Here is a 22,270-nt window from a genome sequence, read left to right on the forward strand (position 1 = left end):
CAGAGCAGCGGGATCACCAGATTATTGGGGGGTGGGGGGGCAACGCTTGGGATGTTTTAACTATCGTGCTTCTGAACTTCTGCATCTCACCTCATTCCATCAGCTGCTATTGCAGTTGGCTGCACCCAAACCGACACAATCAACCTGGAAAGCAGCCCCAGCCTCCAAAGCTGCTGAGACAGATCTCACCCTGCACGTTACTACCAAGCGTAACTTATTCTGTGGAGCTGGACTGTAAGTCCGTCTCCTGAGCAACAACTCATTCACAAAAGCAGAACCACGTTCCTGCACTGTGTTTGTTCAAAGCTGAACGGGAGGTTTGTTACAGACGATGCGTTGGGACTCAATGCCATCCTCAGATCTAGATGAACTTGGTACTTGTTATAAAACCCAGTTCACCAGTACAAGACAACATCCATGAAAAGCACCATCTCCGTGCACTGCTGCGTGATTCCATACATCTCAAAGCTTTGCAACCTCACATCTGAGATCTAAGCCACAGGCAGGAGGGAAAACACTTTTATTTTTAAGAGATAATTTGTTCCAATAGTCATCAGATAAACTGTTTCCAAGGCAGTTTACAGATCAGCAATGGGTTTGTGTGGCCAGAACGGATACTTCTCCTTGTCCAGCCTGGTTTCAGGGAAAGCTTCGTGCAAGTCTTCAAAAGTCATCTGCTCAAATGGAATCATGCTTCTGAGCTTCTGAAGCTTGAAGTGGGAGCAAAGACAAATATGTTACAAGTCACTCATCAGCAAGAAAGAGCAAAGCACACACAGGAAAGAACAAGGTGTGCGCCAAGGGGGGTTAAAGAGAATATTCACAAAGCAACATCCATACTTACTTGCTGCTCATACTCAGCAATACGAGCTTTGGAAGCCTTCACATACTCAACAATGTTCTTAGCCTGCAGGAAAGCAGAGGACGTGGTGAACATAGTTACTATAAAGATGTCAGTCTAGAGTGAACCTGCAACACCACCTTTGAATTTCACATTACAATTCACTGTCATTATGCAAGTGGACAAAATCTTGAACAAAATCCAAACCCCTCCCAAAGCACAAAATCTTTTGCTTAGCCAAAAGCCAGAGACATTAAAAGACCAGAGAGCCACACTCAGCCTGCTCTGCCTGTGCATATGCAAACACAGAATACACCCTTCCCTCTCACCCCTTTCCACCTTCACAGGACTCAGAAACAAGCCTGGCATTAGGAGCAGCTCAAACACTTACAGCTTCCTGCTCCTGGGCATCAATTTTGGCAGTTTGAGTATCCACTGGTTCAGGGACCTTCAGTGCGCTGAACTGGAAAAGAAAACGTTAAAACCACCTGATTTACAGAACCCTTCATGTGAAAGGTCACTCTCCCCAGCAGCAGGGGAGCATTCCTTCCACTCTTCCTGGGACGACATGCTCACAAATGCAGAGCTTAAATGAGCTTTTTGAAACTGATCTCTGCATCTTGAGTGCATATTTCACAAGCAGCACCACTCATCTGTGTGTTCAAAGTGATCTATTACGTACTGCATATCATCACTAGGACACATAACACTATACATCTACACACACCCATCACAGCATTGCACGCAGCACCGTGAGGAAGTCTAACACCAAAGACATACCCCAAAACAGACAGATTGTCCTCAAAGTTCCCACATCTATCCAAAGTCTGTGGGCTCTTTTGTCTTATAGCAGCCAGTTTCCGTGCTGTCAGTGACACTGTGTGACCTTCAGCAAACGCCTGCCTCATTCTTTTCAGTTCATTTCTAAATGGTCTGACAGCTGCAAAGGCATCAGATCTGCACATTTCTTTGTCTGCAGACCTGCACTTATTACTTTCTACTATTCAGTGACTTAAAGAAATACGTCAAATGTTTGCTTTAGAAGAGACAGAATTCAAATTCACTCCTACAGGCAGAAGATCTCATTGAGCTCCCTTTCTTTCAGGTGAGTGACTGATCTGCAGGACGTAAAGCAAAGGAAGCTACCAGCCAGAACTGAAAACGCTTTTGTTCTGGTGTTTTCCACTAAGAGATAAGCCCTGTCTAAGCCTCCAAAGAGCAACGACATACTGCTGACAAAGATACTGACCTTCTTCTGGAACTCATCCACCATGCCAGCTTTAGCAACAGCGGCCTTGTAGTGCGCCCAGTCAATGGCGGGGGGCTTCTCGGGGAGGGCAGCCAACCTGAGGAGCGGGAGGACAGCAGTTACCAGCAGCGCCAGCACAGACCTGGTGCCAGCACAAACCTGGTGCCATCACTTGCTTCCTGCTACTATCAAGATTGTTAACAGACTCTCCTGAGCTGAGCAGTCGGTACCTACAGGTCGCTGGTTACCCAGCAGTGACGTGACAAACTCCCTCCACCCCAAACCAGCTTTTCCCTACGGGCAGACAAATCCAACCCGCAGCCCCGCTCCGCTCCACAAGCCGCCATTACCGCAGCCATCCGCACAGCCATTTAAACGCGCATCCATCCATTACCGCATCCATCCATTACCGCATCCATCCATTACCGCATCCATCCATTACCGCATCCATCCATTACCGCACCCACCCGCGCTCACGGCCGTGACTCACCGCGCGCTCAGCGCGTCGCTGCGGGTCTTGAGCGCGTTGAACATGGCGCGCTGGTTGCCGGGCACCCGCTCTGCGAAGGCGGCCCAGTCGATGGCCTTGACGGCAGCTCTGCGGGCCGCCATGCTGCCGGGCTGCGGGGAGAGGACGGCGGGTGACGGCGGGTGACGGCGGGTGACGGCGGGCAGAGCCGCAGCGCCTCCCGAGCCCACGGAGCGCGGATCGCCTCCCGGACCCGCCCGCGCCGCCCAGCGAGAGGCGATGGAGGCGATGGAGCCCGACCGACCTGCCGACCCTCCCGGCCGTCCTTCCCCGCTCCCGCCCCGCTCACCTTCACCGACACCGACCTCTGAGGCTGCCGAGCGGCGCACCGGAAGTCCTGTCGCCTTCGGCCAATCAGAGATGGGCGCTAGCGGAAGCGCGTCGCGCCGCTCCGCACACGGAAGTAGTTCGCGCGCCGGAAGCGGCGGCGGGCGGGGATGGCGGCGTGGGGGCGCTGAGCGCGGCCGTCATGGCGGAGCTGGCAGCGGCGGAGGCGCCGCCGCGGGGCCGCACGCCCAGTCCGGGTCCCGGGGCGGTTCCCGGGCCGCCCAGCCCTCGCTCGGCCGCGCCGGGGTTCTCCGGCACCGCGCCGAGTCCGGGTCCCGCCGGCGCGGCCCGGGCTCCCTCCGCCTCCAAATGGGTGCGGCTGAACGTGGGCGGAACGTATTTCGTGAGCACCCGGCAGACGTTGTGCCGGGAGCCCAAATCCTTCCTGTGCCGCCTCTGCTGCCAGGACGGGCCCGAGCTCGGATCCGACAAGGTGAGGCCAAGGCGCGGAACTGCCGCTCCCACCGGGACGGGGCGGGTCTGCGGGTCCCGGCATCGCCCCCGGCATCAAACTTAGCATCAAACCCAGCGTCACCCCCGGCATCACCAACAGCATCAGCCCCGGCATCGCCCCCAGCTGCGCGTCCATCGCTGCAGCCCCCGCCGCCTCCCCGCCGTTACCGCACGCAGCGGGGAGGGAAACTTCCAATAAATAGAGACTGAAGCGCCGCCCCCAGAACGTTCGGGGTTTTTCACTGTGTTTCTGCCCTTAGGAAAGGTCCCAGCTCAGGAGCTTTACTGCACACCCAGCTCTGCAGTCGCTGCAGGTTGCTGACATACCGGTTCACAAGCAGGTTTCTGTAGTATCTGTAGCCAGAACATGACCGCCAGCTTTTGTATTTTGTTATTGCAGTGAAGCAAAGCTGTTCAGCCCCGCTCCCCTCTTCACTTGTGCGAGCACTGACTGGAAAACTTCTGCCTGCTCTGTTGAGCTGCAGCATTTGCAGCTGAGTTCAGACACTGAAAGCAATGCTGGCTGGAGCGTGGAGTCACAGATGCACTTTTCACAGGCAATGCAGATTCCCAAAGGAAAAGCTGTTCAGTGTATCATTTAAAAATGAAATGTGTTTTCCCAGCACCACTTAACTCTACCTGCTTCATTTCTGTACACACTCAACAGGATGAGACAGGAGCGTATCTCATCGATAGAGATCCCACGTATTTTGGTCCAATACTGAACTACCTCCGACATGGGAAGCTTATAATAAACAAGGAGCTCGCAGAAGAAGGTAAGAGAAACACACAAAGGAAGAAGAACTGCAAGCACCGATTTATAGCACTTTTAGAACAGCATCTCTTCTCCCTGAGCAAACAGCAGTTCTGAACAAGCAAAGAGCTTTGGTGACCTTCCCCTGAGTGAGGCCGTGTGAATGATAGTAGAGACTGTACCAATGAGTTTCTTATAATCCCAGAGAACGAGGAATAATCTCTCCTAAATGTTAACTACAAAGGGGGACAGCAGCTTGTTCTTTCAGCCTGAGAGCACGAGGGCAGTGGCACAGTCCATTAATCATCCGGGGATTTTCTTACATGTGGGAAAGATTTGGAGTCAGTAGCAGGTGTTGCACTCTTGTAGCTGCATTGGATTTGTTCTGCTTTTGTAAAGTAACAGTTTATTTCTGCTTTTGATTCCTCCCTTAGGGGTACTTGAAGAAGCTGAGTTTTACAACATTGCGTCGCTTGTGCGGCTGGTGAAGGAGCGGATACGGGACAATGAGAACAGAACCTCTCAAGTAATGCACATGAATATTTGCTATTACTATATTTGCTATTACTGAAGTCAGTCGTTTTCTGTAGCACATTCTGCCCCCTGTGTCAGTCGCTGTGGCTGAACTGATATCTACATCCCGGTACATTCCATTTCAGGACAGAAACATTATTTTAAAATAGTAAATGTCTTAGAAAGACCACGAAGTGCTGCCTTCAGTGGCACGCTGGCACCTGGAAGGCTTTTAAAAAGCATGCTAACTCCATGTAGCAGCTTTATAATCAACTGGATGATCACAAGAATGAGACCTCAGGAAGCCCAAATGGCTCAGACTTCCTCAAGTAGCAAACAGACAGAGCAGGAGGCCCCATTAAAGGCTGATTAGTTTCCTAGCTCGATACCAGCACAACAATCACTAAACTCCTGCTTGTTTTTATTTTTCATTCTTTAGGGACCTGTGAAGCATGTTTACAGAGTCCTGCAGTGTCAAGAGGAAGAGCTCACGCAGATGGTGTCCACCATGTCTGACGGGTGGAAGTTTGAGCAGGTACCAGTAAGGTGTCTAGTGCTTGTCCGAGTAACGGCCTTACAAACACACTTCGGGAAAGCCTGTAACATGGGGATATGAGAAAGGATTTGACCTATTGGCACTTCAGGTCAGAACAGGCCTCCCTGAACACTCCTAGAACGACTGCAGGAATAAAGTAGAAGTGAAGATTTACTAATAGAGTCATCCTTACCTTGGCTGTCTTCTGTCACACAGCTAATCAGCATTGGATCTTCATATAACTATGGAAATGAAGACCAGGCAGAATTCCTCTGTGTTGTGTCTAGGGAACTCAACAATTCTACCAACGGCATTGTCAAAGAGCCCAGCGAGAAGGCAAAGGTAAGGCATCTCCTCACACCTATTGTCTTGAATTCCCCTATGCAAAGAAAAGAAAAACACATCTCACACTGGGATCATTTGCAGTAGCAGTTCCGTGTACCAGATTTCATATTTCCTGTCCGCATGAACATCCCCTACTTATAAGATTTCCTGGTTTACAATATATAAAAAATTAAAGGGGGGAAAAAAAGAGGAAAGACTTGAAAAAGAGGATTTTGTGATGAAGGAAACTGTGGGGAAAAGACTGACATTGTTTTTTCTTCTTCAGTCCATGCGTTTTCCTCAGGATAGCAACAAAAGATGCTGTTTTTAACTCCTGGCAGGCAGCGAAAGCATTTCGAGAAAGAGATTCTGTTTTAACCAGCCTGTCATTCAGTACGGCAGCATAAAAGCCAACAGGCTACTCTCTCATTCCTTCTCTTGTTAGACTACCTTTCCTTCCTCTACAGAAGCCAAAGAATCACGAACTTTCACTTCTAAGTTTACCTGAGTTATTTACAGAGGCTTTCTTCTTTTTCAGATTCTTCAAGAGCGAGGATCTCGGATGTAACTCGAGTGCCACTCCTCTAGAACTCCAGATGTCAAAAGGGCAAATCTAGCTGGGCAGAGCATCTCTCCACAGCGCAAACTCGCCCCTGTACAGTAACCAAGCTAATGCAAAGCAAAGCCAAGCCTGTCCTGCCAATTATGAGTAATTCTAGTCCTAACCAAAGGCTTTCCTCCTGTGCTGGAGAACAAGAAAGGAGAAAACTCTTCCAGGTGGAAAGTCCATTCCACAAGTATCTGTTTTGTTTTTTTGGCCAGTACTGTACTGAATTTTCCCAACAACAGCCGCACTGGATTCCCAGCTGGATTATTTGCAGAGGTTGCTCAGGTCCACACAGCCGTGTAGTCAGTCCTACCTAATGCAGGCTGCCATGGGTGGGAAGATGTGTGTGACCTGTGCCACTTCTTGCACCCAGGTCTACAACCACCAGAATAGTGCAGAGACCTCGCAGTGCTCCCTCCTGATCAGAGCAGGGCTTTAAAGGAGGAACCAAGAAACTACTTGTAAAAAACAAACTTTTTCATTCTTGCTTTATATTTGTTCCTTATACAGTTCCTAAGAGCTGAGCTTAGATACTAAGGGGAACAGAGTTACATGGACATCTAACATGGATTTTGCTGTTAACGCTATTTACATATGGGCTCCCAGAGATTTCCGAAGCCTGTTGCTTCTCATGCATACAAACAGACCTGTGTTCACCCAGAGCAGTGACAGAGTAATGGTTCTGTCCTGTACGCTTCTCTATTGAAGAAGGGTGGTAACATCTTCCCTTTCGGTACCTTGCCATAACCATGTATCTTAGCCTGGTGCAAAATCACAAGGTTAGGGACTCATTCCTGCCAAGATCAGCTTTGCCTTGTCTCCAGCAGCATGGGCTCTGCCTTTTCACCAAGGGAGGACTGCGGGCAGAATTTCTTTTGTACTGTAGCAAGCAGGTAGGTTCGATTTTACCCACGGGACTCTGCAGGGGAGATCCACTATTTACATGCAGTGATTTAACTGCATCCTCCCTCATGTCCCCAACCTTTAAAGACCACCTCAAATTACACAGGGACATCATGGAGTTGGGGTGGGAGGGGGGGCTGTGAAAAGTTGCCAAACTGTTGTAATATATTCTGTCCAATGTGTCAAGTTCTGTGACTTCTTTTTAATGCCTTGGATGGATGTGCAAAATGTTCGTTTGTGCCTCTCTTGAACTCTAATCTTAGCCAAATCGCAGTCACTGTTTCCTCTCTGTCAAGCTGTGCCATCCCGAACCAAGGGCATGTCCCTCCTAGTCTGGTAAATGAAATTTCTTAGGAATTTGCTGCTGTGCGTTTTTCTTTCATCCCAACTTTGTTCTTTGTAGCCCAAACTGTTGCTTCATGTAAAGCTTCCGAGATGTTGGAATTCACAGACACAGACGAGCTCAGAGCAGATGATTCTCAATCAGGAATCAGAAAATTCCTCACCTGGTTTGAGGAGTCTGGTTCTTTTATGGACAGACTCAGCTTCCTGTGGTCTCCTTACAGCGCTGAGATGGAAACAGGCAGCTCTCCTATCTTACCACTTATTGCTGGCAGGGCCTGAGAGTAGCAGAGTGTTACCAAAGGTCTGACAAGCAGTTCAGCAAACGAGGCATGCAGCAAAGGCACAGAGCAACACAGCTGCCCTTGGCCTCTTTTGGTACGTGTTCATGCCCGTCCTTTTCCATCCTTTGCCAGTATACCACACCTCCACTGGAGGCACTGCCTTATCCACAAGAATGACCGGTCAGTTACCTCTTCTAGCTTAGTCCTGGTAACAACAGACCATGCCAAGTCTTTGAATTCATATCCTGTCAGTTATCGCCTATTGAAACACTTGCCATCGTGCTGAAGAACCCAGCTTTCCTTCCTTCCATCTGCCCCATTTATAATGTACCGAGATGGTATTGGTGTGATTAGAGCATACACCTTGGCTGGGCCTAAACAACGCCATGATATTATAGATATCTCTTTGCTGCTGCCCACTGCAGCTGCCCTGAGGCTGCTGTGAAGCAGCTGAGCAGGGAGGGCACTTAGCACATTCCCAGAGCAGGGCTTGGCACCGAAGCTGTGCAAGATGAGACACTCGCCACACGGTGTCATGCAAGGGGCGCATGCGGGCATGGCAGCAGAAACCACAGCTGAGCCAACCAGGGCTGAACAACTCCAGTAGGTTCAGGACAACACCTTCAAGCCTCGTCGACCCACCCCATGTCTGCATGCCAGACAGGGCTGCAGCTTAGTTGAGGCATCTGTCAGCATCCAAATTCATGGCCTAGGGCACCAGCAAAGGAGAGTGGAAACCACAGCTGCATTTTTCCTCTCTGCAAGTCCAGGAGATGCAGAGCTCTGCCCGCAGCCATGAGTGCATCTCAGTGCCCATACGCTGTCTTGGTTTTCACATAACACTGGCTCAGCCCTCCACTCCTGCACCCTGAGCTGCAGCTGAGGCCAAGAAGGGAAGCTGCTGGACCTGAGCTATGCATAACCCAACATAAAGGAAAATAGGGCCAGTGCTGGGAGGGCTGTAAGGTACGAGGGAAATGGGACATCCCAAAAAGAGAGCAACACCTTTTTATCATCATTTTAGAACGGGGCTGTTTCTCTGTCTGCACCTACAACACAGCTAACAGCAGTGGGATTTTACCTCATCCAAACAGCCAGTCATTAACACCCCATTAACGAGAGCCAACTCCAGCATGAAGATGCCCAAGCGCATCTTTCTCAGACCGAGCTGAAGCCATCCTTCTGGACACCAAACATCGCGACACACAGGACAGCCATGGGCTGCATGGGGAGGAACACAGCAGTCAGGAGGGCAAGGACCAGCATGCAGAACCACGTGCAGTCACCCACCAGGGCAAGCTCTGTCTCGCCAGATTCCTCCAAGCCAATGGAAGCTGTCAGCACTCGCACCGCTACATCAGTCACTCCAGCTCTCATTTCCTACCTCCAAGCCAACGTCTTCAGAACTGGATGGGAGTCACTTTTGAACCCCCAGAACAGACATCCCACCTGGTATTCCACCTGTGTTCTTGGTAACTGATGAGCTCAGGGCAGTCAGGCAGAGCTGAGACCAAGCCAGGAGAATAAGAACAGTACTGGGACATCTGCCCAAAGGCTGTGCTAGGCAAGGAGCCAGGCTTAAATGCAACTGGGGAATCAAAATAGGTGGGGAGAATGTGGGGGAGGGGAGTCGAGTCAGATGAAGCTGCTCAGCCTAATTAGGACCTGTCAGTGCCAGCAGGACTCGCCCTTTGCAGGGGGAGAAGGTGGGAGCAATGCTGTGAGTTGAGAAAGTCACCTGGCACAAAACACAGGACGAAAAGGAACTTAAAAAGTCACTCATAGAGATGTTTACCCAGAGAAGTGCTGGCTTTCCTACCCCCAACAGACACAGAGTGACCCCCCAAACTTTACTGCCCAGCTCCATTTACAGTAAACAACTTACCTCAGTGCACACAGCCTATTTTACATTCATAAGCACTTGCCCAGCTCACACTGGGCTGAGGCAGGGCAGCCCGAGGATGCTGCAACCACGCGGCAGGATGCAGAGTGAATGTACTGTGAACTAGAGAGCCTTTCCCCCTGCTGCCCTCCCTGCCCCCAGCCATAGGTATCCCACGAGCTCAGAGCCGCCCCATCCACACTCCTGGTTTCTCCTCCTGCTGTGTCCCAGTGAGCAGTTTTGGATAAGAATTGGGCTGCTCTCCTCACAAGGTTGCCCACCAGCTGCCAGCTCTCACTGAGGCTGATGTATAGATACCATCATCATCTGCAGGCTGAATGTAAAGCTCTTCCAAGGAGGGGAGCTGTGTAAATGCCCCATGTGATTGCACACAGAGCCACCAGCAGCCCTGCTGTGTGCTCTCATTGCAGCAGCTGCAGGTTCCCCATCACAGCCGAGGGAAACTGGGGCACAGAAATGGGGGACAAGCACTGCTGGAGCACTCCTGATGTGCTGCCATAATCTCCAGGGCTGCTGCACTGCCCAGAGGAAATCCAACAAAGCTCAAACTCAGCATCTTGTCACTGCAGGAAAAACAACATTCAGAGATGAAAGAGTGAAACCAAAGAGTGCCTGAAGCAGAGACTGAATCCACCTGGATGCACAACCATCTCATGAGCTGGGGCAAGCGGCACTGCTGACCGGTTTGGCTTCGACCAACACACAGTTTGCAGTAAGCACCCACGTGTGTTTGTTGAGAGCCCTAATCCAAATCCCAACGCAATCAGCATGAGACAAGCATTCGAGTTTGTGAGCATCCGCCTCTGTTATCCACTGGTCTCCACACAATCGAGGAGCAGGCTGAGGACAACACGGCCACACCAGAGCACGCAGCAGCCTGACGCATTCGCACTCAGAGGGGTTAACAGCCATTTCTGCAGAGCGTTTGGTGGGCACGGCCAGCTGAGCGCTGAACAAACCCCCTTTGCTCCACGCAGGCAGGAGGCGGTGAGGGGCCACCTGGCAGCCGGCTGCGCATCCCAGAGCTGCTCGCAGCCCGAGGCCGGGCTGATGCTGATGGCGAAGGTCCGGAGGCCGCAGGAAAATAGTGCCCTGCAGCCAGCAGCAGGGAAAAGCCATGGCCAGTGTGTGACGCCGGCAAAAGCCATGGCCAGTGTGTGACGCCGGCTCTGCTCTCCCCAGTGAGCCCGAGCTGCAGAAATCTGCTGCTGGACACGCTCAGACATTGGGCAGAGCAGCCGGGAACAGAGAGGAGCTGTGCTTCGGCCTTTTTTTGGGGGGTTGGCTGTTGCCGGGGAGAGGTTTTAGGCTGTCATCCAGCGAATTCACACCACAGACACAAGCACTTGAATTAGTTGCATTATCTGCACCCTGCTAAAGTGGACAAAGGATTAAAGTGTGCTGAGCACCACCACCATGATTTGCATGTGAGAGCCCCTTCCCACAGGCCCCCTCTGCTTGCGGCCCTTTTTTCCCTGGCTGCAAGCCAGCCGCACAGCAGCCTGTTTACAGAACGATGCTGAGGTTAACGCTGCAAAAGGCTTCATCAGAGCTTGTGGGCACGGCCGGAGCAGGAGCACCCAGCACACCACGATGAGCTGCACTGCTGCCCCTCGCATCGCCAGGCCTGGTGCAGCCCCAGGTATGGAACTGATTCTGAGCGTGTTGCCATGGCGAGCTTGAAATAATGAGCAAGAAAGAGTTATTATTCCTTTTTAAAGCTGCACACAACACTCAGCTGTAGCTATTGTTGTGGCGGAAGGACGTTAGTCGAGTGCTACATAAATACCGTGTGGTGCAAACCTTACGGCGCTTTTCTTGAGCTTGTCCAGCTGCCAAAGGTTTGTTTTGTGCCTTAATGCCTGTGAAATGCTCTCGTTGTGTCACGCTGCTGATCGCACGGAAAGCAGACCTGGGATCTCTCAGAAGCAGCTCCAGCCCTAAACAGAGATAAAGCAAAAGCACATCTTAGATCACTGGATCCTAATTAATCAGTGACTTCTAAAATGTTTTTTCAACACTAGTGATTTGAACCGTATGTGCAGTACGACCGTATGCTGCCACGTGCAAGCTTTATATGTTTCTATTTTTCTTGGCATTTGCAGAGCTTTTTGCTCACTCCTCTCAGTGTGAGGACTTGGTGACCTTAGCAATTGCCAGCAAGGGGACTCTGTATGATGAAAGCAGGTGAAAGGGAAAATAAGGGCGGAACTGGGTAAGGCCAGTTCATACCTCAAGGGAGGTGTGGTCCCATTCTGTACCTGGCTGCGCTCACTGTCTTGTGCAATATAAAAGGGGAAGGCAGTCATTTCTCGAGCAATCTGCCAGGATCCCGTAGAGACAAGGAAGGGAGGTCCTGGAAGAAATGCAGAGCGAGAAGTCCAGAGTATGCACTGCCAAGGGCTTGGGACACGCTGGTGCCTCTGAGCCCGGGGAATGCCCACAGCCCTTGTCTCCGTAGGTCTGTTCCCTGTGCTGAGGGCTGAATGGTAGCTGCACTCCCTTCCCCAGCAGGCTGCCGGCGAGCAGAAAGAAGCCATGGCCCAAGGAGGAGCGGCAGCACGGGGAGCTGCCAAAGTCCAGGACCAGGGATGGGCATGGATGGTCCTGGTGGCCGCAGTGGTGCTGCAGGGGCTGACGCTGGGCTTCCCCTCCTGCATTGGCGTCTTCTTCACTGACCTCCAGCATGAGTTCCAGGCCACCAACAGCGAGACATCGTGGTTCCCCTCCATCATGGTTGCTGTGCTGCATGCAGGTGGTAAGTAGAGGCTGTAGGGATGCCCTCCGCTGCCTCCTGTGGCTCCAGCATGGACATGGGGCCTTAGGAGGGCACTCAGCATTTCCCTGGGGAGGAAGGGACAGGGAGGTCTGGGCAGGCTGCTCAAAGCTACTTGCATGCCCACAGAGCCCAGCACCAAGTGTCTGCATATACAACTTCTCATCCACCACTCCAAGAGATAGCCAAAACGAGGAAGGTGGGTCTCCTTCTCAGCCCAGCTTCTCCAGAACAATGAGAACTTAATTACTTTTACAGTTACGTTTAAATAAGCTAGCAGCTAGCACTGCATCTGGGATACTTTCTTCCATTCCATTCCACGTGCCTGCTCTGCTCCCCCAGGCCACCATCAAATCCAACAGAAACAGAGCGGTGCTGTGGCTGTTTGGCTTGGGAAGCTGCTGGGCACGACCTGTGGTCTGGTTGCCATTAGTGGGAAGGAAAAGAATGGGAGTCAGTGGCTCTGGGAACGGTCCGAAAAGCAGCTCAGCCCCAACATGCCGAGGAAAGACAAGTCTGGCAGCATCTGTAAGGAAACATCAATTCTACCTTCAATAATTAAGTAACTGTTTTGTGGGAGGCTGGGACCGCAGTGAAAGTTAATATAAAGACAGCCAATATAGATCCAAAAGGGATTAATTACACAAGGAGCCTCGTGGTGATCACATTCACCAACAGAATCTGTAAGGGCATTGCAGATATATCTGACCAGACTCACACTGGTACGAATGCAGCAGTTCTGTTGGAAAATAAGGCAGTCACCAGCTTGCTCAGCCCGATGAATACCTTTTCAAAGGCCAGTCGAAGTCCAAGGTGAAAATCTCCCAAGCAGATCAAAATACACACAGTCCTAATGTTAGTAACATTCAACTGCTTGCTTGATTATGCAGATTTTATTTCAATCCAAGACTTGTTTTAGGTCACAAATATTCCACAAGTTATTTTCCCTGCACTGACTGACTCCTAATTCTGAAGCTCGCAGTCTTTTTGAATTTGCCTGCATCATTTTAAGTGTTAAGAGGAGGAAAAAACATTAGTAATAAAGCCTGGAAAACAATGCAGATCCTGGCAGGAACACAAAGTGAAGCTGCCATCAAAGCCTCCTCTACCAGAACAAGCAGAGAGAAATGCTTCCATTGGCAGCCTGCAGGTCAGAACTATCCTCATCCTCTCCCCAAATCCATGACATTAGGAACCTTGTAACTTACCCCACTCTCATAGAACTCACCAATGAACAGCCCGTGAAAATCAGCCAACCTTCATTCCGTACCTCCATGTCGATTTGTCCACTGGTTTTGCTGATAAAATAGAACTCCTACTTAGAAAAGCCTGCAAGCAACACGTGCACAAGGCCCACGTTTCTGCTCCACCAGGAACACCTGGGTCTTGTGGGGTTGGAGCAGGGATGTGCACAGACTGCACAGGGCTTGGGTGCTCATGCCCACCCACCTGGCCAGGTTCGCCAAGACACATCTGGAAAGATCCGTGCTGACAACAACGCTGTGCTGCTCTCATGGAGGGATGACTTTCAGGACAGCTCCATAAGCTTGGATGCCACCTGAAGCTTAGACTGATTCCAATGCAAACATGCATACACCTCTCTAGCCAATTTCAAATCATCCCCCATAAGGACAGCCCCTCTTTTTCTCCCGTTCTTGATCTGTTCCAGTCAGTCTGCTCTCTCTTGCAGGGAATTTCACCTAATGAGCAGAACACCGAGGACAATTTACAATCCTCTGTGGCTGAATAACTGAAAAACACAGTGGGACGAGAGCAGAAATACACGTGCAGAAATAACACCCTGTCCAGCATCTCTTACTCAGGGACAAGGAAATTCAAGTCCTGCCCTTTTCCAAATCATCTGCAGAACCGATATGACATGAGAATTACACTTCCATTTCCAAGATTTTTACCTGCTATGAATCACGGGGAAGCTTAGGAATCCTATTTAACGTCCAAAACCCAAGCAGATCACGGGTGCACTCCCATTAGCCAACAAGCTGACCAAGCTCTTCGGAGGATCAGGGAATGCATTTTCAGCTGGTGGTTCCTTCCTTAAATATCGCTGCTGGGACAATCCGCAGGCTCTCTAGCCTAAACTGTTTGATACCTGCAGCATCCCAGCACCCACAAAACAATCCTTTCTTCCCTAACAGCTTCCTTTTTATTCTCTGACTGCTCCCAGGGCCGCTGTGCAGCATCCTCGTGAAGCGCTTTGGCTGCAGGTTTGCTGTCATGGTCGGCGGCCTACTGAGCAGTGTGGGCATGGTGTCCAGCTCCTTCTGCAAGTCCCTCAGCCAGCTCTACCTAACAGCTGGCCTCATCACTGGTAAGTACAAGGAACAGCAGCAAAATCCAGCTGCTGCTCTGGGAAGTGGTAAAAGTCCGGACTGAGCACTCACATTTCTCACTTAGCTGTGAAATAGAAAATCAAAGCCCCACAGCTCAGCAGGAATTGCTGGATAGATTTGCCTTTCACACCCATTTAACACACACCTCACCCAGACAGCTCATATCAAAGCGCTTTTCCCTGGAAAAGGCTCCAGGTCTCTGAGGGGAGAGCAAAGGAGCTTCACAGCCTTTTGCCTTTGAAAAGGGAGTTTTTCTTCCATCTTGAAGTGAAGGTTGGGATAACATCCTTCACAAATACCCTGGGCATGGACTTTACCACTCCCAATCTGGGGAGACGCGAGTTATCTTTCTCTAACCAAATATGCTGGTTTTGAACAGAAGTAACAGATGGGAACTTTTCCTTTCCGAATACTTCTCCTCTGTAATTGTTTTCCAACCCACACTATGTTTTTAACAAAGAGAAACTAATTTGTGAAGCCGGATCACCTTGGGACCAAATCTGTTGACTCTTGCAAGCTCAGCTCTGTGTGCAGCACAGTGACAAACAATCACCAACTCCCTGATATAAAACCAAGTCCTGGTCATTTTTCCTGAGAACAGCTCTGAAACAATCCTGGGCACGGCAGTGCGGCTCAAAGATCAGCTTAGAGCAGCGTATTCAGTACTCCTGAGAACACGGGGAAGTTAGTGTATACACAGCATCCTTCTTTGCATGCTGCGATTACTGATCACAACAAATCTCATTTGTGATTACTGATCATTAATCTCTGGGGGCTGGGATGAAGTCATCTGTGGGAACATCAGGGTTTGGGGCTCTTTTCACCTTGTAAGACACTGCAGAGAGTTCACGTACTGTTGTTTTCTCTTTCGTTCTTATCTTTAGGTCTGGGGTCATGCTTCAGCTTCCAGGCAGGAGTGACTGCACTGGGCTACTACTTTGTGCGGTGGCGAACTCTGGCCAATGCCGTGGCATCCACTGGTGTCTCTATTGGTTTGACATTGTGGCCGCTTCTTTCTCAGTACCTGCTGGATGAGATGGGCTGGAGAAATACTTTCCTTATCTTTGGAGGAATACTGTTGAACTGTTGTGTTTGTGGTGCCGTTATGAGACCAGTGAAGTTTGCACTGGGATCACTACTGCAGTTTCCCAGCCCAGGAGAGGAGCCAGGGAGAAGAGCGGAAGAGGCTCAGCTGTCCAGTGGAGCATCTTCTCCCCACCTAAAGCTCCAGGAACAAACCAGGAAGATAGCGTGTTTCCAGGCACTGCAGAGGTACCTGGCTTTTGATATCTTCTGCCAAAACAAAGGGTACCAGATTTACACAATTGGAGTGGCATGGATGATGATGGGGTTTGTGTTACCCCATGTCTACCTTGTACCTTATGCCATCCAGAATGGAGTGGAGGAACGCAGGGCAGCCCTCCTCATCTCCATTATTGGATTCATCAACATCTTCATACGTCCTCTGACAGGGCTGCTCTCAGGACAATCAGTCTTCACAGGGAGACGCATCTACCTGTACAGCCTGGCCGTGCTCCTCTGTGGGCTGAGCAATTTCATTTGCATCATCTCAGCCGAATTCAGCATGCTCATCTTCTACTGCGTCATCCTCAGTATAGCCATGAGCGGCATTGGGGCCCTCACATTCCAGGTGCTGATGGACGTGGTGGAGATGGACAGGTTCTCAAGTGCTCTAGGGCTCTTCACCATCCTGGAGAGTATCACACTCCTCATTGGACCTCCTTTGACAGGTGAGAAAAGCTATTAAAGCAAATTGGAGAAAAACAAGGCTTTTAGACACTGACAACGAGTGTTTGGGAGTATATTGAAGAGGACTGAATGAGTTTCCAAGTCCATGCAGGCAGCTGTTACACAGGGGGAGCAATATAAAAGGGAGAGTCAGAAAGGAATGTCCTTCTCACAGCTGAACAAGGACAATTTCTGTAGCTGCCCAAGTGTCTCTGAAGCAACAGTAGACGGTGAAAATGTTGCAGGTTTGTCAGGCAGCTTCAGTGTGTTGAAGAATTATTCCAATACTTCCATACATAAACAAGCAACCTGTTGAGGAGGCATCGTATATTTTGCCTGAATGCCTTTTGCCCTTCTATCTCTAGTGTTCGGGTTAGAATACTCACTTGACATATCATTCTTCTAAATGTTGTGCACTGAGGCACTCAAAGTTAGTTGTAATGCCCAGCGTGCTGCAAAATCTCCTCACACTATTACAAGTTTCCAGTATAGAGACTCAAACACGTCAGTCTTGGAAAGAATTCCTGATTTATTTGTTCTGTTTTCTGACCTGGGTTGTACTAAGGCCATCATTCCCAGACCCAGAAAGCAGCAGTGACACACAGGTCCTCTGGTAAGTAAACGATCAATCAGTACATGGGTAAAAAGTGACAATTTCCTTTCCTGATTTCTCTGTGTATCGGAAAATACTTTTCACAGAAACAGAAACACCAGCTGATAAATGACTACAAACGAGCTTTAGAGTCTGGAGAACAGATCTTAACTCATTTACGAATGCTTATCTTTTCTACGGGGCATCTTCCTGAACTGGTTAGATTTACCATTTCTATAAATGCCATTTATATGACCTTTGTATGATAGGTGCCTTTACCACTTATCCTCTCTTTAAGCTGTGGTTTCCATTTCAGGTCTCCTGGTGGATGTAACCAGTGATTTCCGCTACGTCTTCTACACCTCGAGTTTCTTCCTGATATCAGCTTCACTTTTCATGGTGCTCAGCTTCTGTGCTCTGGAAAAAAAGAACAAACTGAAGGACACCTCAAAAGTACCTCCAGACAAGTCCACCATATACAACGAAACACCAAACGAATCACAGTCTGAGAGTCAGCCCACTCTAGCAGTTGTGCACATCACAAGCATATGAGCATAAATAACAATTACGTGGCTGCACGAAGCCACACGAGACCCAGCCCTGATGACAGATGAGAAAACAAGTGTCTGCATCCCACAGCCATCACCTTCCTCCCTGCACATCCACTAGTGGGGCTGTGTCAGGCTCCATGTGAGCAGCACGGGCTGCAGGCTGAGCCCAGCACACGGTGCCAGCTGAGGGACAGACAGAACTGTATTTCCTGAAGCAGGCCATGGGACAACAACAGCCACGGCAACCAGCTCTGAGAAATAAAAGTAATGTTGATTCAACTGATATAAGGTGGTGCCTTTCTGAAGTCACTGGCATTTCATATACACATTCCTCTCATTAGCACTGGTAAATAATTACTGATGGCCATGCACAACGGCAGTTCTTGCACAACTATTTCTTGCCTACTCTGAACATGTAGTTTTGATGCAGACTTACATGAACTTTCCTCGTCACCTCCCACGTCGAGGAAGGGGGGATACGGCAAACACTTCTGACTGGAAGCGTGTTGTTATTTCCCACATCTCTAAACACGATGCGGAGCTGCCAAATGAGTCACACAGCTCAGGCAGGATCCTACAAGGACCAAATGGTTTTTTCTACAAGCGATATACGAGGTTTTAAAGCTTCGATAGTTCCATGCCATGGGAACAAAAGGACTGAAACCTTACAGTGTCTGCTCTGTATCATCAGTAGTGTCTCAAGTGCTTCTGATGTATCATAAAAAGAAAACAATGGCTTCTATAAATACATCTTCTCTTTCCAGCATTAACTGGGACCAAATATTTGTTTATTTATTTGGGGGGGGATTACAAAACAACACAGAGGAGCAACACAGAATGAAGGTGAACATCCGTACATAGGGCCAAATTCAGCACCATTGGAGTTCCCTGGTGGAAATGAATTCTTTAGTCTCAGACTCACACCAGCACTTTCATTATTGATGATTTCACTCAAACAAAACCTACACATTAAACAGAAACCTGGGGGGAAAAATACAGTAGGAAAAGCTGGTGTAAACTCCCACATCCATGCAGTGTTTTGGCTATAAGAGGCTTTTCCCAGCACACTATTAGGAGTTACTGCACTTGTGAGCAATAACATGAGAGTTTAACTGAAGGAGTAACAGAATCTCCAGCAGCAGCACCACTTCAGCCCTAGCTTGCCCTTAAGCAAACAAACTAACGCATATGTGCAAGACAAAGGGGGAATAACAGGTGCTCCCAAGCCAGCTGACAGAGGTCAGCTCCTCCTACACTATGGCAAAGAATTCTGAGTCCTAATTATTTTCTAGCTGTGCACAGCAGTGCAAGATAACTTAGGATGGGGAGTTATGAGAGTGCTTTATGGAGCTGATCTTTGGTACTCTCACTCAGTGCTAGGGTCAGTGCAGTCTCACGCGGAGGCTGAGAGGCTTCTGGGAGGACAAACTGTACAAACCCATCCTTTCCACTTTTTTTCATCTTGTTTACTGAGAACTTCCTCACAGAACTTAAGCTGCTGAAAACAGTTATCTCCCCCGGGTACTTACACATACCTTTAGAATCTTCAGGTTAGAAACAAACCTCAGATGGAAAACAGATAACACGTTAAGCTGTGATTCCACAGGTAAATAATGAGACTGAACTGCCATAACAGAGAAAACTGCTCCCTCCCCTCCTACCTCTCCTTCCAGCCTGGACTCCCGGCTGCCTTGGGCAGGAGCTCTGTAATGTGTAACTGAAGACACTGGGCACACTGAGCGTGCTGCGGGATAACAGACACTGCCCTCAGTACAGTAATACTCAGTCTTAAAGAATCTTGAAACCCGGGAAATGTTACCGAACTCCATGAGACAGCTGGAATTAAACGCAAAACGTTCCTCACATCTCCTGACCAGCCTGGACTCAAAGCAGGATAAAGCCCAGAAGGAGCAGAGCAAGCAGCTCCCAGAAAGGTACCAGCGCTGCCGTCCTGCGGGCTGCCCTGCCACGTGCTGCAGTGCGACCTGCAGGGGATGCATCACCCGCCCAGCGCGGGCTGAACAGCTCACAGCGAAATCGCTGCAGGGGACAAAGTTCGTACTGGTTTTGTGCTCGCAAATCGTACCGACTGACCACAAACACAAGCAGTACCTGTGAACCCAGCGCCGCATTTTGCCTCCTCAGATGCCATGTAGAAATAAATACCTTGACTTTAACCTGCCCCGTCTCCCTGCAGTGCCGAGCACTGACAGCACTGCTGCATTCAGCGCAGCTGCTCTCCTGCTGCACACACACACACACACACCCCTGCACTTTTGAGTTCACGGCCGCAAGAAGCACACGCGGGTGTGGAAACGCTCCAGCCTGGGGGGCCAGCAACCAGGCGGCAAGGAAAGGTGAATGTCTTTGCAGAACAAAGGGGGGAAACGATAGAAACGCGTGTTGGCCAAACAGTGAAACACGGAGCTCAGCTTCCACTTGCCGGCACGCAGGAGCAGCGCGCAGCCCCGCCCGGCAGCAGCCCCGCCCACAGCGCGACCCTCCGCCACGGGAAGCGCAACGCCCACAAAATGGCGGCGATGGCCGCCCGGGAGTAACGCCCACAAAATGGCAGCCGCGAGTTGCCGGACCGCCCCGGTCCGCCCCGTGGACTGATCGCGGCTGGTCGCCTGGTGCTGGTTCTCAGAAGCCGGGATGGAGCTGGGCAGGTTGGAGTATCTGCAGGCCCTGGTCACGGAGTTCCAGGTGACGGACAGCTCAGGTAACCCCGCGCATAGAAGCGACACCTCCGTCTCGCAAAGATCCGTCCCTCGTTCCACGCCGCGTTTCACGCCGCGCTTCCCCCTCAGAGGCCAAGCGGCAGGTGCTGGCCAACCTGGCCAACTTCGCCTACGACCCCAAGAACTACGAGCACCTGCGGCAGCTGCAGGTGCCGGACCTGTTCCTCGACATGCTGACGGAGGACGACGAGACCCTCGTGGAGTTCGCTATGGGTGAGCACAGCGCGGTCAGGCGGCTGCTTTGTTTCCCTCAAACAAGGTAATAAATAAACTGGGGAAAATTAAAACAAACGCTGCAGCCGCGCAGCGCCCCCCGAGGACGTGCGGGAGTGTCTGCTGCAAAGCTCGGAGGAGAAAAAAGCAGCACGTAAAGTTTCCAGGTCTCACAAAACCCGGAGGTTTGTGTCTGCGCTGGGTGACCCCCAGACAGCAGGTGGTGCTTTAGGAAAAGGGCTTGTTTATGCGGCTGCATTTCGGGAAATAAATAAGGTGCCCTTAAAGCGTGGAGTGTGTCTGGAGGAGGCTGAGAAGGAATCTGTCTTGCATGTGTCAGATGCTTTTCTCGCTATTTCAGGTGGTCTTTGCAACCTGTGCCTGGATAGAACTAACAAAGACTACATCCTGGAGGCCAACGGGGTAGGGCCCATAATAAACTGCCTCTCCAGCTCCAATGAAGAGACAGTCATGTCAGCAGTCACAACCCTGATGTATCTGACAACACCGCAGTCGCACCAGCAGACCACGCCGGTCCCGGTGGTGGAATGCATGCTTCGCTTCTCCCTGTCGGCCAGCAGGAGGCTGAGCAACCTGGCAACGGTGTTCCTGGAGGATTACTGCACGCCTCTGCAGGTGGAAGAGGCCAGGAACCTGAGCGAACACACCGCGGTGGGGATTCCTCTCCCTAAGGACTGAAGCTGTCGGAGCAGCTTGGAGCTGTTGAGAGGAGCACCTCCCTGTTCCTCAGGTCTCCACCTAATGCTCAGTAGGTCAAGAGCGTGATGAGAACAAAAAGGAAATCAGTTAGACTACATTGGAGTTTAGTTAGTGTTGAAAAGGACCGTACAGCACCGTAACAGGCCAAGAGTGCAGCTGAAATTGGAAGCAAATGTTTTAAATAAAGAAGGTCGTGGCTGTTGGGCAGCTCAGAACCAGCCTGCAAGTACAACCCCTTCTAGCAGTTACTTTTTCTGCTCGGGTTGTTGTTCAGCTTGTATCACTTCCAGTTCCTGGCTGATTTTAACACAGCTTTCCACTGTCAAATGACTTTGAAATGACCCAGACTTCATCCCTGCTACATAAGAAACGTGTTTCCCTGCCCTGGTAATTTGCAATCCTGTTACATACCTTTGGCACTAAACATACTGTCTTATCATCCTGCCCTCGAACAGGTGATAGCTGTCCCATAAGGCAGGAAGTAGAAGTCTGTATTTCTCTCATTAGCATTGGTGAGAAAGGTGCAGGTAGAAAAAGGGTTTATGGCATTCAGGTTCACAAGAAAAGCCATCTCTTAATAAAACATTAACCCAGCTGTTGTGTAAACAGTTTTGTGTAAGCTCGTAAATATTTCTGTACAGCTCTTGCAGCCCAGCCCCTGCCTGCTCTCACTAACGCACGTGGGCTGGAAGTTGAAGCCACCTTGCTCTCCTTTTATGATCAGCCAACCATGCAGAAGGTAACCCAAAAGCCGGGGTGGCAAACTGCCTAAAAGCACAAAACGCGGTGTCCCTTCACCACGGTGCTCTCTGGCTGTGAGCTTCAGAGCTTTGCTGGATTGCCTCCCGCCACGTGCTTCAGCTCTCGGTGCAGACCGAGGGCTCCACGGCCGCTGCGGGGCTGCGCTGCTCGGGAAGCGACCCGGGCGCTGCGGGAACGTTGAGACCACCGCGGGGCGCCGTGCAGGCAGCGGGGAGACGCTGAACCGAGCGCCTCGACCGCAGAGCTCCTCG

At 50.5% G+C, this 22,270-nt stretch overlaps 4 protein-coding genes across 6 annotated transcripts; 3 read left to right on the forward strand and 1 right to left on the reverse strand.

The window, feature by feature from the left end:
- Positions 1–503: 503 nt before the first annotated feature.
- On the reverse strand, positions 504–3,054 carry ATP5PD (ATP synthase peripheral stalk subunit d). Of its 2 annotated transcripts, none has more exons than XM_072352214.1 (6): positions 2,925–3,054; positions 2,581–2,711; positions 2,091–2,187; positions 1,233–1,304; positions 845–907; positions 504–710 (listed from the first exon to the last, which is right to left on the reverse strand). In XM_072352214.1, exons 2-6 carry the CDS (start codon positions 2,700–2,702, stop codon positions 579–581), a joined length of 486 nt encoding a protein of 161 aa, XP_072208315.1. In that variant the 5' UTR covers positions 2,703–2,711; positions 2,925–3,054; the 3' UTR covers positions 504–578. The 2 variants fall into 2 exon arrangements, with proteins under 2 accessions (XP_072208315.1, XP_072208314.1); XM_072352213.1 differs by having other exon boundaries at positions 2,909–3,012.
- KCTD2 (potassium channel tetramerization domain containing 2) lies at positions 3,019–7,390 on the forward strand. Its single transcript, XM_072352215.1, has 6 exons — positions 3,019–3,379; positions 4,067–4,175; positions 4,588–4,679; positions 5,106–5,201; positions 5,418–5,543; positions 6,064–7,390. The coding sequence occupies exons 1-6, from the start codon at positions 3,089–3,091 to the stop codon at positions 6,091–6,093; spliced, it is 744 nt and encodes a 247-aa protein (XP_072208316.1). The 5' UTR covers positions 3,019–3,088; the 3' UTR covers positions 6,094–7,390.
- A 3,397-nt stretch (positions 7,391–10,787) lies between these two features.
- Positions 10,788–17,862, forward strand: SLC16A5 (solute carrier family 16 member 5). Of its 2 annotated transcripts, none has more exons than XM_072351996.1 (5): positions 10,788–11,206; positions 12,026–12,322; positions 14,526–14,669; positions 15,576–16,442; positions 17,349–17,862. In XM_072351996.1, exons 2-5 carry the CDS (start codon positions 12,103–12,105, stop codon positions 17,582–17,584), a joined length of 1,467 nt encoding a protein of 488 aa, XP_072208097.1. In that variant the 5' UTR covers positions 10,788–11,206; positions 12,026–12,102; the 3' UTR covers positions 17,585–17,862. The 2 variants fall into 2 exon arrangements, with proteins under 2 accessions (XP_072208097.1, XP_072208098.1); XM_072351997.1 differs by having other exon boundaries at positions 12,076–12,322.
- Positions 17,863–20,120: 2,258 nt separating this feature from the next.
- ARMC7 (armadillo repeat containing 7) lies at positions 20,121–21,860 on the forward strand. The gene is made up of 3 exons (XM_072351898.1): positions 20,121–20,305; positions 20,394–20,537; positions 20,899–21,860. Exons 1-3 carry the CDS (start codon positions 20,239–20,241, stop codon positions 21,234–21,236), a joined length of 549 nt encoding a protein of 182 aa, XP_072207999.1. The 5' UTR covers positions 20,121–20,238; the 3' UTR covers positions 21,237–21,860.
- The last annotated feature ends 410 nt before the right edge of the window (positions 21,861–22,270 follow it).

The sequence above is a fragment of the Excalfactoria chinensis genome, chromosome 17 (genome assembly GCF_039878825.1).
Source record: "Excalfactoria chinensis isolate bCotChi1 chromosome 17, bCotChi1.hap2, whole genome shotgun sequence".
Taxonomy (NCBI): Eukaryota; Metazoa; Chordata; class Aves; order Galliformes; family Phasianidae; genus Excalfactoria; species Excalfactoria chinensis.

What these genes read in the sequence shown, in the direction of transcription:
- ATP5PD (XM_072352214.1), bottom strand. Translation starts at nt 2,702, where the DNA reads ATGGCGGCCCGCAGAGCTGCCGTCAAGGCCATCGACTGGGCCGCCTTC. An exon ending in AGCGACGCGCTGAGCGCGCG is followed by an intron (nt 2,188 to 2,580) that starts GTGAGTCACGGC and finishes CCCGCTCCTCAG; the next exon opens with GTTGGCTGCCCTCCCCGAGA. An exon ending in TGGATGAGTTCCAGAAGAAG is followed by an intron (nt 1,305 to 2,090) that starts GTCAGTATCTTT and finishes TTTCTTTTCCAG; the next exon opens with TTCAGCGCACTGAAGGTCCC.
- KCTD2 (XM_072352215.1), top strand. Translation starts at nt 3,089, where the DNA reads ATGGCGGAGCTGGCAGCGGCGGAGGCGCCGCCGCGGGGCCGCACGCCC. An exon ending in CCGAGCTCGGATCCGACAAG is followed by an intron (nt 3,380 to 4,066) that starts GTGAGGCCAAGG and finishes CACACTCAACAG; the next exon opens with GATGAGACAGGAGCGTATCT. An exon ending in ACGGGTGGAAGTTTGAGCAG is followed by an intron (nt 5,202 to 5,417) that starts GTACCAGTAAGG and finishes TCTGTCACACAG; the next exon opens with CTAATCAGCATTGGATCTTC.
- SLC16A5 (XM_072351996.1), top strand. Translation starts at nt 12,103, where the DNA reads ATGGCCCAAGGAGGAGCGGCAGCACGGGGAGCTGCCAAAGTCCAGGAC. An exon ending in TGCTGTGCTGCATGCAGGTG is followed by an intron (nt 12,323 to 14,525) that starts GTAAGTAGAGGC and finishes GACTGCTCCCAG; the next exon opens with GGCCGCTGTGCAGCATCCTC. An exon ending in AACAGCTGGCCTCATCACTG is followed by an intron (nt 14,670 to 15,575) that starts GTAAGTACAAGG and finishes TCTTATCTTTAG; the next exon opens with GTCTGGGGTCATGCTTCAGC.
- ARMC7 (XM_072351898.1), top strand. Translation starts at nt 20,239, where the DNA reads ATGGAGCTGGGCAGGTTGGAGTATCTGCAGGCCCTGGTCACGGAGTTC. An exon ending in CCAGGTGACGGACAGCTCAG is followed by an intron (nt 20,306 to 20,393) that starts GTAACCCCGCGC and finishes CTTCCCCCTCAG; the next exon opens with AGGCCAAGCGGCAGGTGCTG. An exon ending in CCTCGTGGAGTTCGCTATGG is followed by an intron (nt 20,538 to 20,898) that starts GTGAGCACAGCG and finishes TCGCTATTTCAG; the next exon opens with GTGGTCTTTGCAACCTGTGC.